The 15,446-nt window shown below is 48.5% G+C and overlaps 1 protein-coding gene across 2 annotated transcripts in view; it reads left to right on the forward strand.

Annotated features, from left to right (window-relative positions):
• Nucleotides 1-15,446, forward strand: part of CFAP100 (cilia and flagella associated protein 100) — a 30,296-nt gene that overhangs the window by 13,484 nt on the left and 1,366 nt on the right. For both annotated transcript variants that reach the window (XM_054724396.1, XM_054724397.1), the window contains exons 9-15: nt 698-873; nt 1,204-1,236; nt 1,313-1,427; nt 5,297-5,348; nt 5,557-5,708; nt 13,268-13,403; nt 14,520-14,725. In XM_054724396.1, the coding sequence (XP_054580371.1) occupies nt 698-873; nt 1,204-1,236; nt 1,313-1,427; nt 5,297-5,348; nt 5,557-5,708; nt 13,268-13,403; nt 14,520-14,725 (870 nt within the window). The remainder of the gene's footprint in view (nt 1-697; nt 874-1,203; nt 1,237-1,312; nt 1,428-5,296; nt 5,349-5,556; nt 5,709-13,267; nt 13,404-14,519; nt 14,726-15,446) is intronic.

The following is a 15,446-nucleotide window of genomic DNA, read 5'->3' on the forward strand; positions in this document are numbered from 1 at the left end:
GCAGGTCGGCAGGCCAAGTCCCTGGCTTTGTCCAGAAGGATGTCTGGAAGGTCTCCAGTCTAATTAGCATATTACTCTTTTATTAGTGTGTGTGTGTGTGTATGTGTGTGTGTGTATGTGTGTGTGTGTGTATGTATGTGTATGTGTGTGTGTGTGTGTGTGTGTGTGTGTGTGTGTGTATATATACACATATACATATATATAATATTTTTTTTTTTTTTTTTTTTTTTTTAAGATAAGGTCAGAGGCAAACTTGGCCTGGGCTGGCCTGCCCACATTTCCCTTCATCACTTCTCCCCTGGCCAAAGGGTACTTCCCCACAACACAAAGCTCACCATTTTCACTGAGCTCTAAACGTCTCAGGGCTGCAAAACCCTACAGGCTGCTGCCCATCTTACAGATGAGGTGACTGAGGCCAGGAGAGGTTCACTGACCTTCCGGAGGCCACACCACCAGGACACAGGGCTCACATGGGTCTGAGGCTTCTGGGCTCCACCCTGGGAGGGGCAAGACAGTCCCTGAGGGCTGTCACTCTGGGAGGTATAACCCACATTGGCTCCTGCAAGGTGGGCATCCTCTCCCTGGCACAACAGTGCTTCTGTGCCCACCCTTCTTGACCAGGGTGCATTGGGGTCCCCCTTGGAGGGGCTTCCCAGTGGACAGAGCCTGACCTCGCCTGTCCCCTCCCCTGGCTCAGCGAAATCTCCAGATTTGAAGATACTCTGCAACATTACAAGGTCTGCAAGGACTTTCTGTACAAGCTGTCACCCAAGGACTGGTTGGAAGAACAAGAGAAGAAGCAATTGGCTCTCAGACAGGCCAAGGAGGCCGCCAGGTCCAAGGAGAACGCTCAGTTGTCACAAGGTGACAAAGGTAGCTGAAAGGAGAAGATAGTTCCCTGGGTCCTTCTAACCCTGTCCCCAGCCAGCAGAGGCCTTGGAGGTGTCCAGGCCGCGGACTGGCCACTTCCACACCCTGCGGAGCTCCTGGAGCAGCAGCCACCCCTCAGCCACCCGTGGCTCAGCACAAGCACCTGCTTGGGGAAATGGGGCTGGCTCTCAACTCAAACCCAAGGGCTTTCTCCTATGCACCTGCCTTCTTCTGCCACTGAGGGGTCCCGGGGAACCCTGTACCCCCAAGCAATGTTGCCTCAGGCCTAGTTCCAGCCGAGGCCATCAGGGACCTCTCCCTTGCTTTCTGTAGGACCAGGGACCAAGGGCAGGATGAGCTACAAAGGTACGTGGCTGCCCCAGGCTTGAGGGGCCCCACCCTGGGTTGGGGCAAATAGAAACTCCTCTTCTGCTTCCTCCAGACGGGCCAAGCCCAAGGAAGCCCTGGAGGGTGCTGCAGGTGATCCGGGTAGGGCAGGTGCTGACCAGCCCCGGCCATCACCATCAAGACCAACAGTCTGGGCTGGACTCCAAAGGGTGAGTGGCCTGGGGGAGCTGCAAAAGTGGCTGGAGCCTGGTGGGCAGTGCTCCCCAATGGCTCCGGGACAGGGGCACCCAGAATAGGCCCAGACTCTGAGGGGGGAGAGTAGGAGCAGGGTACATAGTCTGACTTAATCTGGAAAATGAAGAGGTTTTCTAAAGAAAGGTTTGTATCTGCCTGATTCAGTAAATGTACTATTAGTAAGCCTGGGGTGGCCCATTCGGGTGCTAATAGACTAGTCAAATGCGAACAGATGAGGGCAGCCAGATGGGCACAGGGAACAGGATGGCATATGCCCCCTGCTAGTCCTCTGTGGCCAGGGAGTGCTGGCCCAAGGGCCAGAGCTCCAGAGCTGTTCAAGAGAAGCCAGACATCTAGACTTCTTTATAAAATTACCCAGATTTCAGTGTGACAGTCACTTTGCAATCTTTTAAGAAACACAGTGAGGTGCAAACAGAAACCCCACGTCGGTCCATGTACCAGTGCAAACCTGTCCCTCCACTCCTTTGCCGGCAAGGCCGGAGCTGTCCCCCGACCCACCCCCACCTGGTTCATATGCTTAGCTGCTGGGTCACCTAGTCTCTCCTCCCTCCCCGAAACGCTCACAGAAATCACAACTCTCGCTAAACTGAGAAATCTCAGCGCCCCAGTTCCTGTGCACTTCCCGTCAGGCTGTTGGCCAGGAAGCCACAGGCAGCTGGTGATGAGTTTTATTGTTTCCTGCATGTCCTTTCAGCCATTTTTAAGCAAATGGTACGTTGAACCATATGAAGTTGCTGTGCAGGTCAAAAGGGTACTGGCATGCCCTTATGATTCAACCTGCACATAAGCAAAGGCGATTTTCTTATGCCCGGCCTTCGTTTCACAAGGAGCTAACCCTCACATCTCACCACTTCTCCATTCACAGTATTGCCAGGGGGCCTCTGTAGCCAGGGTTCCAGCATCCTGGTGTCTGCCGAGCCCCTGGCCTCTTGATGCTGACTGGGGTGACGTTCACAAGATGTAGATAGGGAGCAGGGCACGAACACTGCATCACAGGGCTGTCTGGCATTTGCCTTCACAGTGCCGGGGCCACCACCAGGTCTCACCTGTCCCATGAAGTCTGGACCACCTTGGGCCAGAGGGATGAGGGCCTGGACAGTCATGTGGGAGCCAGAGCAGGTGGCTGGCAGGCCTGGAACCAGGGCAAAGGAGAGAGAGCTTGATTGGCCCATGCAATTGGGGGGCTGTCGAATCCACAGCCTGCAGGCAGGCTGGCGGGCTGCAGACCCAAGGAAGCAGAGCTTCCAACCGAGTCCAAAGGCAGTAGGCTGGCAGAATCCCTTCTTTTTCTGAATACAGAAACTCAAAGACAGATCTAAAGCAAGCGTGAGGTGATAGCTTATGATTTCTGTGACATTTTCATGATGAAAAATATGATGGCCATTCGGATGTCCTCCTTGGTGAAAAGTGTTCAATTTTTGTACATTTTTATTGGATTGTCAGCCTTTTTTTTTCTGGTTTCCCAGTAGCACTTTATATATCCTGGATACCAGGCCTTTACGTAGTAAGTATAGTATAAGTATCTTTATCCAGTCTCTCTTGCCTTAATACTCTTAATGTTATCTTTTGAGTCCAGTTTACCAATCTTTATTTTTATGGTTGGTGCATTTTGTGTCCTACTTATGAAATCTTGGCCAACCCCAAAGTCACTAACATAGTCTCCTATGCTTTCTTCTGGAAGGTTCATAGTTTATCAGCTTGGATGATGGTGGTAGTTGGGGAGATGAAGAGAATGGGTAGCTCGGGGGCTCAGGAGCCTCCCCCTCACTCTCCCTCTCGGGGTCTGTCTCTTCTGCTCATCCCTTTATGTGCTCTGTCCTCTGTCCTTTCTTCTGTACCACGGCCTGGCCACCCCCTCCCATGGTTCTTTTCCCAGTTTCTTGAGCTCCAGGCACTTATGGGTGTCTCCCATTAGATGTTCTCTACACTCAACCTCCCAAATACCAAACTGATACTTCTCAGGCTGAAGGGGAGCCAAGCACTACCAATTTGCAAGCTCACGTTCATCTTTATGAATCACGGTTCATGCCTTATGGAGAGCAGCCACCATTGGCCAGGCAAATGCCATGGGTAGCTCTGAAGCCTGTGACCCCTGCTGGTGGGGGCTGGTATTCCGGTTGAGTGTTGAATGGAGGCTCCAGGTTAGAGATGCGTGCTTCCTCTGCCTAAGTTGCCCCTCAGCCCTAGAGCTTCCACTGTGAGGCCCCTTCCTGAGAACAGAGGTCTGGGCGCACACTGTCCGGGTTTGTATCTGGGTTCCTCCGTCTATTGGCCAAATGACAGGTCTCTGAGTACAGCTGGACAGGATGTCACTGCACATGACACTTAGCCAAGAGGTTGAGTGGGGCTTAAAGTCCAGTCCACACTTCAGGCTATGTCCATCTTGAGGGCAGATTCTCCAAAATGTAGCTTATGGGCCAACAATGTCCTGCGGGTGGGTGACCTTGGGTAGGTGACTCGATATCTGAGTGGCATGTTCCTTAGTTGCCAAATGGGCATCAATGTGTATACAACATGAGGCACAGGCCCAGTGAGTGTTCAGCATCCTCTCCCACAGGGCCCTGCATGTATCACCTGTCTGCTGCAGGTGGGTCAGGGCCTGGAGTCTCTCAGGCCTCAGCCCCGGTTCCTCTGTCTGTGAGCCTGCCCTGGCCCTTCTTATCCAGCAGAACCTGCAAATCCAGGGTGGGGGCCAAGGCTGGAGCAGGCGCAGAGGGTGATAAAAGCAGGTCTGGATGTAGGGCAAGACTGGGTCCCACGCTGAGTGCTCCAAGCCCACACAGCCTTTTCTGCGCCCCTGAGGGCTGGCCCAGGACGGTTTCCGCCCCTGTGGGGTGCTCAGGGTCAGTTGAAGGTGGCTGTGAGTGTCACAGGATCACTATCAGGGCCATCAAAAGGCCCTGAAAGTGGCTTTTAAAAAAGGTGACAAATGGAGAGGGACAGCCCCAGTAGTGGGAGCCGCAGGTGCCAAGGACCTGAGGCGGAGTTGGCACCCAGAGAGACTGGAAGGAAGCTGGCAGGGCAGGAGCAGAGTAACCTTGGACAATGGGGGAGGTACGTGTTGGGAGGGTAGCAGGACCCCCACAGCTCCGGGGTGGAGGCCGAGTTTTATTCTAACTAGAGAGAGATTAATTGAATTTTGAGAGTTAATTGTGCGAGTACCCCACGTTGGGCTGCCAGTTGTGAGTGTCACCCCCCCACACACACACATCCCGCATGGTTCAGGGTTCAGGTTCAGGGTTCGGGCTCTGGAGGAGGCCACACGCAAATGAAAGAGACTAGAAAATATTAATTTGGAAATATTGGGGGCCAGGCGGGAGCCCAACTCAAGGGGAAGGACTCCACCCTGCTCTGGCCTTGCTATCCCTTTTATTCAGATTGTGGGATACACCCATAGCCTTTAGGCAGGCAATTCCAATAATAGCCAATCAGCAAGAATTTACATAAAACTAAAAGGTGGAAGTTGCTTTAGCTACCATTGTCTCAACCAAACGGTGGGTGGTTGGCTCTGACCTTTCAGAGCTTCAAGGTTGACCAGCCTTCTGGGTTCCTTGTCCACACCTCTCTGCTAGTGAGGACAATGGGCGGCTTCCAACATAATTGAATTTTGAAACGACCCCTTCCCCCCAACCCCCACGCTGGGGACCAAGAGGAAGCTGGTGCCACCACCTGGGTAACTTGTGTGATGGACAAGGGGACAAGGGGACGAGGGATATGGGGTTGGAGAGGAGATGCTGTGGAAATACCAGGAGTCTACACCACTGAGATGGGGCACAATGGCCCAGGCTGGTACCTGGCGCCCTAAACCCACATCTCTCTGCAGGTCCAGCTCTTCTGTCTTCCCCAAGGAAGAGGACCCAGACAGTGATGGGGAGGTCAGTGGCCCCACTCTTGGCAGGGTCTGCGGGAGTCAGGTCCCCTTGCCACTGCACTGCCGGGGCCTCTCGCCTCCCCACCCCACCCCCCACCCCCGCCCCCATACACACACAGCTCTGGTTGCAAGGTCTGGCGCTGTACTTCACGGAGTCCCCCAGCTCCTGAAGGCCCCCCACCTCCCCGCTACACACACAGCTCTGGTTGCAGGGGCTGGAGCTGTACTTCAAGGAACCCCACCAGCTCCTGGAAGTCTTCACAAACCTGGAGGAGCAGAACCTCTCGCTGATCCAGAACACACAGGAGATGGAGGAGGCCTTGGAGGAGCTGAGCTTCACCCTGAAAAATACCCAGATCCGCATGTAAGTCTTGAGTGGGGCCACCCTAGCCAGTGAGGAAGTGGGCTCTATCCTTGGTAGTCATCCTGGGACCACCACAGCCACTGGCAGCTGGACTGTGGGCCCACCTCTCCCTGTCCTAGCCCTGGCCCTTCCCTGACTTCTGTTTTCTGGAAAGCTCCATTTGAAGTTGGTGCCTGGCTCTGGTGAGAAGATGTGTGCTGTTGGGTAGGGAAGTTGAGGGTCATGGGGACCCAGGAGTGGCCCGGAAGTAGATCATATTGGTGGACTGGTCCATCCCCGCCCGGGAGCAGTCTGCAGCCAGAGGGGGGCATCTTAAGAACCTCTCACCACAGGTGCATTCTGCTGATGCCGGGTCCAGGAGAGCTGGGCTGGGAATAGTTGGGGCACTAGGTGAGGTCTGTTGGGAACAAGGAATTCACTCCTAAACACAGAATGAGGACCTATTCTGGGTCAGGCCTGGGTCTAGGTCCTCCAAGGATAAAGTAAGGCCCTTCCTCATTGAGCTGACATTCCATGGGGCAGACAGACAACAGATGGGCCCAAAGATTTGACTTGTAGACACTGACACATGCTCGGAGGGCAAGTATGAGAATGATATGAGAAGAGGCTACAGAAGAGGGTGGCACAGATTGACAAGGGCAGGGAGGCTTCCTGGGGAATATGTCATTTGAGCCAGGTACTTCCTGAGTGATGGGAAGCCACATGTGATCTGGGAAGAGGGTGCCAGGCAGAGAGAGGGAAAGCAAACGAAAAGGCCCTGAGGTGGGAGCCAGCCCAAGGCTTCAATGTCCCACGGGGAAAGCATGTTCCTGAATGCCCATGTCTTGTTGACCCATGTCCTGCCATGGAGAATCTCCTGCTGGGAGTCTCCAGACTACTAGCTCTCAGGCAATATTGTGTTTCCTAGGAAGCTGGAAGGTAGCAGAGACACACATAGACATGAGCTGGGGAGAGGCAGGCAGCCTCCCAGGTTCCAAGAGCCTGGCAAGAAGACACAGGCATGCACACATACACCTCACAGAGTTTTTCATCTCTTGTTACAGCCTTTGTTTTAAAGTCTATATTGTCTAAGTATTGCTATTCCAGTTTTTCTTCATTTCCATTTGCATGAAGTATCTTTGTCCATCCCTTTACCCTCAGTCTGTGTGTTTCGATGTGAAGTGGGTCTCTGGTAGGCAGCATATGGATCTTGTTTTCTTATCTATTTAACCAGCCTTTTCATTAGAGCATGTAATCCATTTACATTTAAAGTAATTATTAATAGGTATGTCATCATTACCATTTTATTCATATTTTTATATATTTTTTCTCTTCTTCTTAAAGCCTATTTAACATTTCTTATAATACTGGTTTAGGGGTGATGAACTCCTTTGTAGCTTTTTTTGAGGGGGGGAGGTCTGGGAAGTATTTTCTTCTTTTTGATGCTATTGTAAGTGTAATGGTTTACAGATTGCTCATTATTTGTATATAAAAATGAACTGATTTTATATCCTGCTACTTTGCTGAATTTATTTATTAATGCTAACAGCTATGTTGTAGAGTCTTTAGGGTTTTCTACATGTAAGATCATATCATGGGCAAACATAATTTTTACTTCTTTCCAATTTAGATGCCTTTTTTTTTCTTACCTAATTGCTCTGGCTAGAACTTCCAATAGCATGTTCAATAGAAGTGGTGAAAGTGGGAATCCTTACCATGTTCCTGATGTTAGAGGGAAAATTTTCAGTCTTTCAATATTGAGTATGTTTGTGGTGGGTTTCTCATATATGGCTTTTATTATGTGGAGGTAGTTTCCTCCATTCCTATTTTGTTGAGTGTTTTTTTTTTGTTTTTTTCATGAAAGGGCGCTAAATTTTGTCAGATCCTTTTTCTTCATCATTTGAGATGATCTGGTGGTATTTTTCTCTTCATTCTGTTAATGTGATGTGATTTTCATATTTTGAACCATGTTTGCATTCCAGGAATGTTTCGCTTTGTCATGTTGTATAATGCTCTAAATATGCTGCTGAATTCTGTATGCTAATATTTTGTTGAAGTTTTTGCATGCATGTTCATAAAGAATATTAGTCTGTAGTTTATTTTCTTGTAGTGTCTTTGACTGACTTTGACACGATGGTTATTCTGCTGTCATGGAATGAGTTAGGAGATGTTTCCTTCTCTTCAACTTTTAAAAAATACTTAAGAAGGATTTGAATTAGATTTTTGATTACTGATTCAATCTACTTACTAGTTACAGGTCTACTTAAATTTTCTATTTTTACATTACTTAGTCTTGGTAGATTTTATTTCTAGTACTTTATAAATTTCACATAAGTTATCCAATTTTGGGGTGTACAATTGTTCATAGTACTCTTATAATCCTTTCTATTCCTGTAAAATCAGTAGTAATGGTCCTGTGTTCATTTCTGATTTTAGTAATTTGAGTGGTTTTTTCCCTTACTCCATCTAACCTAACGGTTTGTCATTTTAATCTTTTCAAATAACCAATTGTTTCTCTATTCTTTGTTTGTCTCTTCTAATATTTATTTGTTCCCCTCTGCTAGTTTTGAGTTTAAAGAAGAACTTTTTAAAGAAGTTCTTTAAGTTATGAAGTTAGGTTGTTAATTTCGGATCTTTCTTCGATTTTGTTTGTTTGTTTGTTTGTTTTTTAAGTGTTTATAGCTATAAATTTCCCTCTAAGCACCACATCTGTCTCTCTCAAGTTTTGGTATATTGCATTTTTTTTTTTATCTCTATTTTTTTCCCCCCTCAGCTTTTATCTGGGAATGTTTTAACTTCTCCCTCACTTATAAAGGACAACTTTGCCTGATACAGAATTTTTGGTTGACAGTTGTTTTTCCTTTGAATGCTTTGAATATAACAGCCTACTGTCATCTGGCCTCCAAAGCTTCCAATGAGAAATCAGCAGGTAACCTATTGAAGATCTTTTATATGTGAGGATTTGCTTCTCTCTGGCTGCTTTCCAGATGCTTTGGCTTTTGATTATCCTATGACAGTTTGATTATAATGTGTCTCAGTGTGGGAGTTCCTTGTGCTTCTTGGATGTTTATATTCATGTCTTTCATCCAATTAGGAAAGTTTACAGCCATTATTTCTTCAGATATTTTCTCTGCACCTTCCTCTCTCCTTTTTCTTCTGGGACATTCAAGTTGCAGAAATTGGTCCTCTGATGTTCCACAGATTCCTTAGGTTCTGTTTTCTTCTCTTTTTTCTCTCTCTCTGTTCCTCCGCCTTGATAGTTCTCATTGTCCTATCTGAAAGGTTGCTGATTCTTTCTTCTCCCTGAGCAAATCTGCCTTGGAATCCCTAGTAGATTTTTCATTTCAGTTATTGTACTTTTTAGCTCCACAAGTTTTTAGGATGTTTCTTTATTAATATTTCCATTTTGTTCACACATTGTTTTCTTGACTTCTTCCACATCTTTCTTTAGTTCCTTGAACATCTTTTAAGATAGTTGTTTTAAAGTCTTTGTAGTATATCTACCATCAGGTTTTCTTAGAAACAACTTCAGTTGGTTTTTTTTTTCTCCAAGTGCACCATATTTTGTGTTTGTGTGTGTGTGTGCCTTGTGTGGTTTTTGTTGTTGAACACAACACTGGAATCTAATAATGTGGTAACTCTGGAAATCAGATCTCTCCCTACTCCATGGTTTATTGTTCTTACTGTTTTTATTTGAAAGTTGTAGGCAGTCTCTATGTTGAGCCTGAGGTGTAAAACTTATGGTCTTTTTAGGTATTTTCTGAGCTTTTCCCTAAACATGCACAGTCACTTTCTAGTTTTCCCAATATATATTTGTTTTTGAATGTCCTTGATCTTTAGCGTCTGCCTTTCAAAAGGGGGAAAAGCAAAAAACAAACCATGAAGAGGGGAAGGGAAGAGCACCAGCCCTTTAAATCCCTTGGAAGTCACTTCAGCCAATGGGGAGGAACTTAAAACAATGGGGGAGGTACAACAACACTGGCTGCCTGTGTGTACCTCTGTGATCCGAAGCACCAATCGGTGATCAGAGCACAGATCCCCGGTATTTGGTGGAAAGGGTAATTTTTGCCCACCATAGCTGCCACAGGCTCTGCAAGCTGCTTCAGGAAACTTGCCTGCCACTTGGCTGGGGGTGGTGCTGGGTAGCTGCTACTCTTCTCAGCGTTGAAATGGACTGTAATTAACTGCAATTGCTTTCCAGGCTTCCCCTGGAAGTTGCAGGCTTCGGTACTCCAGAATTCCAAAATGGTTTTATCAGACTGATTCTGCCAGTGCCATTGTCTAGGTGGGAAGACAGATTCCTAGTACTTCCTACTCTGCTGTCTTCCTCTATTTCAAAATAATTTATTTTGATTTTGTTCTTTTTTGGTGCTATTTCTGCAGGAATATGGTAACTCTCTTTTGTTTGGTCTTTTGAATGACTGTTACATTTTGTGGTGCTTGCTTGCTTTTTTTTTTTTTTTTTTTTCTTTGCTACCAGTCTAGTAAATTTTCTGGTTATATGTCCTCAGGTATTTATAAATGAGTCCTCTTTTTTGTGACCTTTAAAATAAACTCCTTATACCTTATCCGATTCAGGCCAATAGCTCTAAGAAAATTTCAAACATATAAACATATATCAAAGTAGAGAGAATAGTATAATGAGTAACCCAATCCCATCACCATTGTCAACACTGATCAACTCATAGCCAATCTCCTTTCACCTAGACCCCACCCACTTCCCCTATCTTCCTTATTATTTTTAAGCAAATCCCAGACATGGTACCATTTTATCTATAAATATTAGTGTAGATATTTCTAAAAAGATAGGCCTCTTTATCATACCCTCAATACCATCATTATATCTTTTTAAAAAACAGCATTTCTGAATATTTAATATCCATAATCCACATGTGATTGCATTTTTAAGATGTTAGTTTGAATTATATTCAAATTAAGATCACATTCCTCAACTGGTTGTCTTTAAATCCCTTTTGATTGCTCTGGCTTGGGTGGCTTAGTTGGTTGGGCATCATCCCATGCACCAAAAGGTTGCCAGTTCAATTCCTGGTCAGGGCATATGCCTGGGTTGTGGGCTTGATCCCTGGTGGGGGCCATGCAGGAGGCAGCCAATTGGTGTGTCACTCTCACATCAATGTTTTTCTCTCCTTCTCCCTTCCTCTCTCTCTTAAAAGCAATAAAAAATATATATTTTTTAAATATTTAGTTTAAATAAATTAAATAAATAAATCCCTTTCATGGGTTCCCTCTCCATCTTACTGTCCTCTGCAGTCCAGTACTTAAAAGAAACCAGGTAACTTTTCTGGCAGCAAAGTGTTCTCAGACTGTGTGTGTGTGTGCACTGAACTCTCCCAGGAATCTTGTAAAAGTCTCTGATTGGGCAGGTCCACATAGAGGTGTGGACTCTGCATTTTTGACAAACATGCTTTCCAGTCTGAGGATCAACAATGAGCAGTGTGTCCCATATGCCTCTGCATTTTCTGTAAATCAGAGATGAGATCTAACTGAGAAACAAAGATTGAGACCCCACAATTTTACATGTAAAGACAACTAGTAGGGGGAAGTTACCCCAATCACCTGAAGAAATAGAATCACAACAAAACACCACCACCACATCCACAGAACAAAGGAGGGCAGAGGTGAAGCACACTGTGCCGGCTGTAGGATACGCAGAATATCACACTGACTAGTTAAGGCAGTGAAAGTGAAGGAAATAGTAAAAACTAGGTTAAAGCCAAATGCAATCTTGTATCCTTTAGGACCCTAAAAGCGCTCTCAGTTGGAGGGAAGTAGGGTCTGATACCAGGAGGTGCTCCCCCTTGTCATCCCAGGTGACCTGACAGGTAGGGTGTGTGTGTGAGCTACATGTAGCATCTCTGGCCACCATCTCTGAGACTCAGCCCAGGAGAACCAGCCAGACCAGCTCAGTACCCCTCACACTCAGTTTTCTGGACTCAGCCCTTGGCCCCACAGCTGGGGAAATGCAACCTGGGGCTCCTATGAGGCTGTAGCCCTGTGGTGATGCACATGACAGACCATAGGTCCCGCAGTGGGCAAAAGAGCAACAGCCTGTGACACTTTGCTTAAGACCAAGAAAATGTCAGTAGGTTCTAGCAACAAATGGAGAGATGCCACAAGATCATCATGGGGGTGGAAGGCCACCTCTGGGTCTCCCAGGCACTGCTGATGGAGTGACCCGATGTCCATGCAGTCATTGTGACTATGACTGGCATGCAGCTGCCTGCACTAGGTGAAGCTATGCCAGCTTAAGAGCTGGGATTCCAGTTGGGGAAACCCCAACAGGTAATGGTCAATGTCTGCCATGATTATAAAAGAGTTTTTCTTAAAAAATGTATTATTTAAAAGTTGATTCTTACAATCCCATTCCTAAATATATACCCAAGAGAACTAAAAACATGTCTTCACAGACACCTGTCTGAGAATGTTCATAGCAGCATTATTCCCAAGAGCCAAAAGGTAGAAAACACATGTCCTCCCATGGATGAGTGGGTCAGCAAAGTGTAGTCTGTCACTCCATGGAATATTATGTGATCACCAGTGACCCGGTGCATGACAATCGTGCACATTAAAAGGGAATTCATTAGAGGGAATATTTTAACATTGCTATTTGCCCTTTATAATAGAAGTGTCAGAGATGAAAGAAAATTAGGAAAATGTATATGAAAATCTTCCTCCTGTCAGAGTCTGGGGCATTCCACAGGAACCAGAGTCAAGTCCCCGCCCACCCACGTGCGCCTCAAAATCGCACAAGACCCAGATCCGGCCAGCCCCACCCTCATTGGGCTAGATCCAGACCGGTCAGCCCCATCCCCAACAAGCCCCACCAGGGTGGGGGGCACGACCTGAGGTCCCATCAAGCCACAACAGGCAGGGGGCGCAGCCTCAGGTCCCCTGCCCTGGCCCAGTGCCATGCAGCCTCAGGTCCCTGCTGATTGCTCCTTAAGGCTCATTACGGGAACTTGGCCTCCGCTGTGGGTGCAGCCATCTTGTTACAGCATGACAGTCCATTTGCATATTCCCTATTTATTAGCTAGGCTAAGAAATGAAGTGGTTTTTTTCACTCCCTCCCCTATTCCTTCTCCCACCCCCATCCATTCTCTCATACCCTCCCCACCCCCATCCCTCTTCCCCAGGAATGAAGTTTGACACATGCCACATTGCACTGAATGACAAAGCCAGACACAAAGGGCCACATGTATACAAGTCCATGTTTATAAAATGTCCAGATATGAAGAAATATGAAGTAGAGGGAGAGTAAATGGGGAGTGACTGTTAATGCATACTGGGTTTCTCTCTGGGTGAAAATATTCTAAAATTAAGATTATGGAAATGATTGTGCAACTTTGTGAATATACTAAAAACTGTTATTATTATTATTAGTTGTTAAAAATCTTGAATTTTACCCCTGCACCTCACAGTTCCTTTGACCCCTGGGCATGTAGATACTTTGCAGTCACGGTCCCTTAGCCCTCAGGACAGCAGCAGGAGGGATCAGGTTCAGAGAGGTGAAGTGCCCAGGGCCACACTGGTGAGCAGGGCCCTGCTGGTCCCCCATCCAGGGATAGGGAGGTCAACCAGCTGAAGCAGTGGATCACCACACTGATGATGTCCATCACCAAGGAGGAGGAGACAGCTGCTGAGCTGGAGCTCAAAGCCCGAGTCTTCCATTTCGGCGAGTACAAGGGCGCACAGGAGGTAGGCCCCCTGGACGGCAGCTAGCAGGTGGTGGGTGTGGAAGGTGTGCAGGTGGCCAAAGGCTGGCAGCGGGAGAGGGGAAGTCCCCTTCCAGGCACCTGCTGGGAGGAGGTCCAGTGCCTGGAGCTCTGACAGTGGGAAAGGAAGGCCGGAGATTCAGCCGTGCTCTGGAGCTGCCAGGCCCCTCACCACCTCCAGGCTCTGTGGACCTGACCAAGGGGCACCAGCTGAAGAAGGCCCTTGGTCCACAAATCCAAGGCACCCTGTGTGTTTCTGCTCCATGGCTGTTCATCTGCCCAACACACCTCCATTCTTTCTTTCATTGGACAAATACATCCGGCTTTTTAAACATGTATAATATACCCAGAGAGGCACATCCCCAGGCCAGAGTGTGAGAGAATTCTTAGGGCACAGAAGGCCAGAGATGTTCCAGGCAGTGGGACCAGGATTTGGCACACACCCTTCTTAATAGCAGCCCCAGCTTCCTAATTCCTATTGAGCACCCACTGTGTGCCAGGCACTGGGCTAAGTATATGGGATGCCATAATGAGCAGGCCAGTGTGTCTCTGCCTCTTGCTGGTCATCACTGGACACCAGCTGTGTCCTGTGCCTGGCTTAAGCCTTTTTGCCTGCTGTTCCTCCTTTAGTCCACAGGCCCACTCATGTGTCTGTGGGGTTAACTGTTTCCTGAATGTTAGGCACACTCAGAGAGGGGAGTTCAGCAGGCCAGGGCCACAGAGAGAGTAGGTCACAGGATGTGGTCCTGGGGGCGCTGAGGTCAGTGCAGGGGCAGCAGAGGGAGGGCTCCCAGGAGGAAGGGACTGGGCTTTGGTGGACACACTGAGGCAGCTGGGGGAGGGGCCAAGGCACAGGCATGAGCCCTAGTGGCGAGTGGAACCCAAGATCTGGCTGACCACAAAAGAGCAAATGGGGGAGAGGGTATCACAGCTCTGGCAAGGAAAGTGCAGGTGTCCAGTTGTTTTCCCCATGCTTCCTAAGTGTCACCTGGGCAGAGCAGGGCCCTGGGAGGTCCGCCATGCTGCAGTGAGGGCAGACCATGGAGAGGGAGTGGACATAGGTCCAAGCAACCCCACTAGTGGACTACCCGCCCCACAGGACAAGCTGCTGGAGAGCCTCAACCGCAAGGTGCTGGACGTGTACCGGCAATGTGTCGGTCCCCAGCAGGAGTCCAACCTGGGCACCGTGCAGATGTTGACCGTCATCGAACACCAGCTGGATGAACTGCTCGAGAACCTGGAGCGTGTGCCCCAGATCAAGATCGAGCAGGCCGAGAAGGCCAAGGAAAAGGAGCGGCGCCAGAGGTGAGGGCCCAGGCTGCCCTCCACACCCCTGCTGACTTGCCCTCCAAGAATTCCCAAACAAGGGGAAAGGACTCTGGTTCTCCAAGCTGGGAGAGCCAGTGGCCAGGGTTCTGGGGAAACCCACACTCAGCCTCGGCAAGGGAAGCCCTGCTTGTGGAGAGGAGGAGGATGTGGAGTCAGGGAGCCAAAGTGAGGTGTGGCTAGCACAGCCTTGCCTCAAAAAACAGGGGCCATTTTCCTGGCTGGATGGGAGGGAAAGAGGCTGGCGTTACCAGAGCCCAGACAGGGAGGGGTGGGGACTCCGGCACAGGGGGCGTGGGTCCGTCCTCCAAGAGGAGGCCTGGAACTCCCCAGAGGCCCGGTGGGGTGTGGGTAAGTTCCAGGGACCATGACTCCTCTGGCCTGTAGGCTGCCTGGTTTACTCCTGTGCCGAGCCCTGAGACATAGCCATCAGCAAAAGGTCATCTGCCTCTCCCATGAGCTCTTTCTGTGTGTCCTTGGAACCTTGCTCAGGGCAGACTCGGGGCAATGGTTTGAGGACCCCAAGTACAAACAGGAAGGAGACAACACTACTAATCTTCTGAGGTCTGGGCTTTCAAGGGTGACGATAGGGAAGCATAGGCACATGGACCAGTGACTGGGGATAAGGACCTAAGAACCTGGGCTTCCTGGGGCTATGGGAAGATGACCTTTACATTGTCTCCCAGGGGAGCCAGAACCA

Source organism: Eptesicus fuscus, chromosome 12 (genome assembly GCF_027574615.1).
Source record: "Eptesicus fuscus isolate TK198812 chromosome 12, DD_ASM_mEF_20220401, whole genome shotgun sequence".
In the NCBI taxonomy this organism is placed as follows: Eukaryota; Metazoa; Chordata; class Mammalia; order Chiroptera; family Vespertilionidae; genus Eptesicus; species Eptesicus fuscus.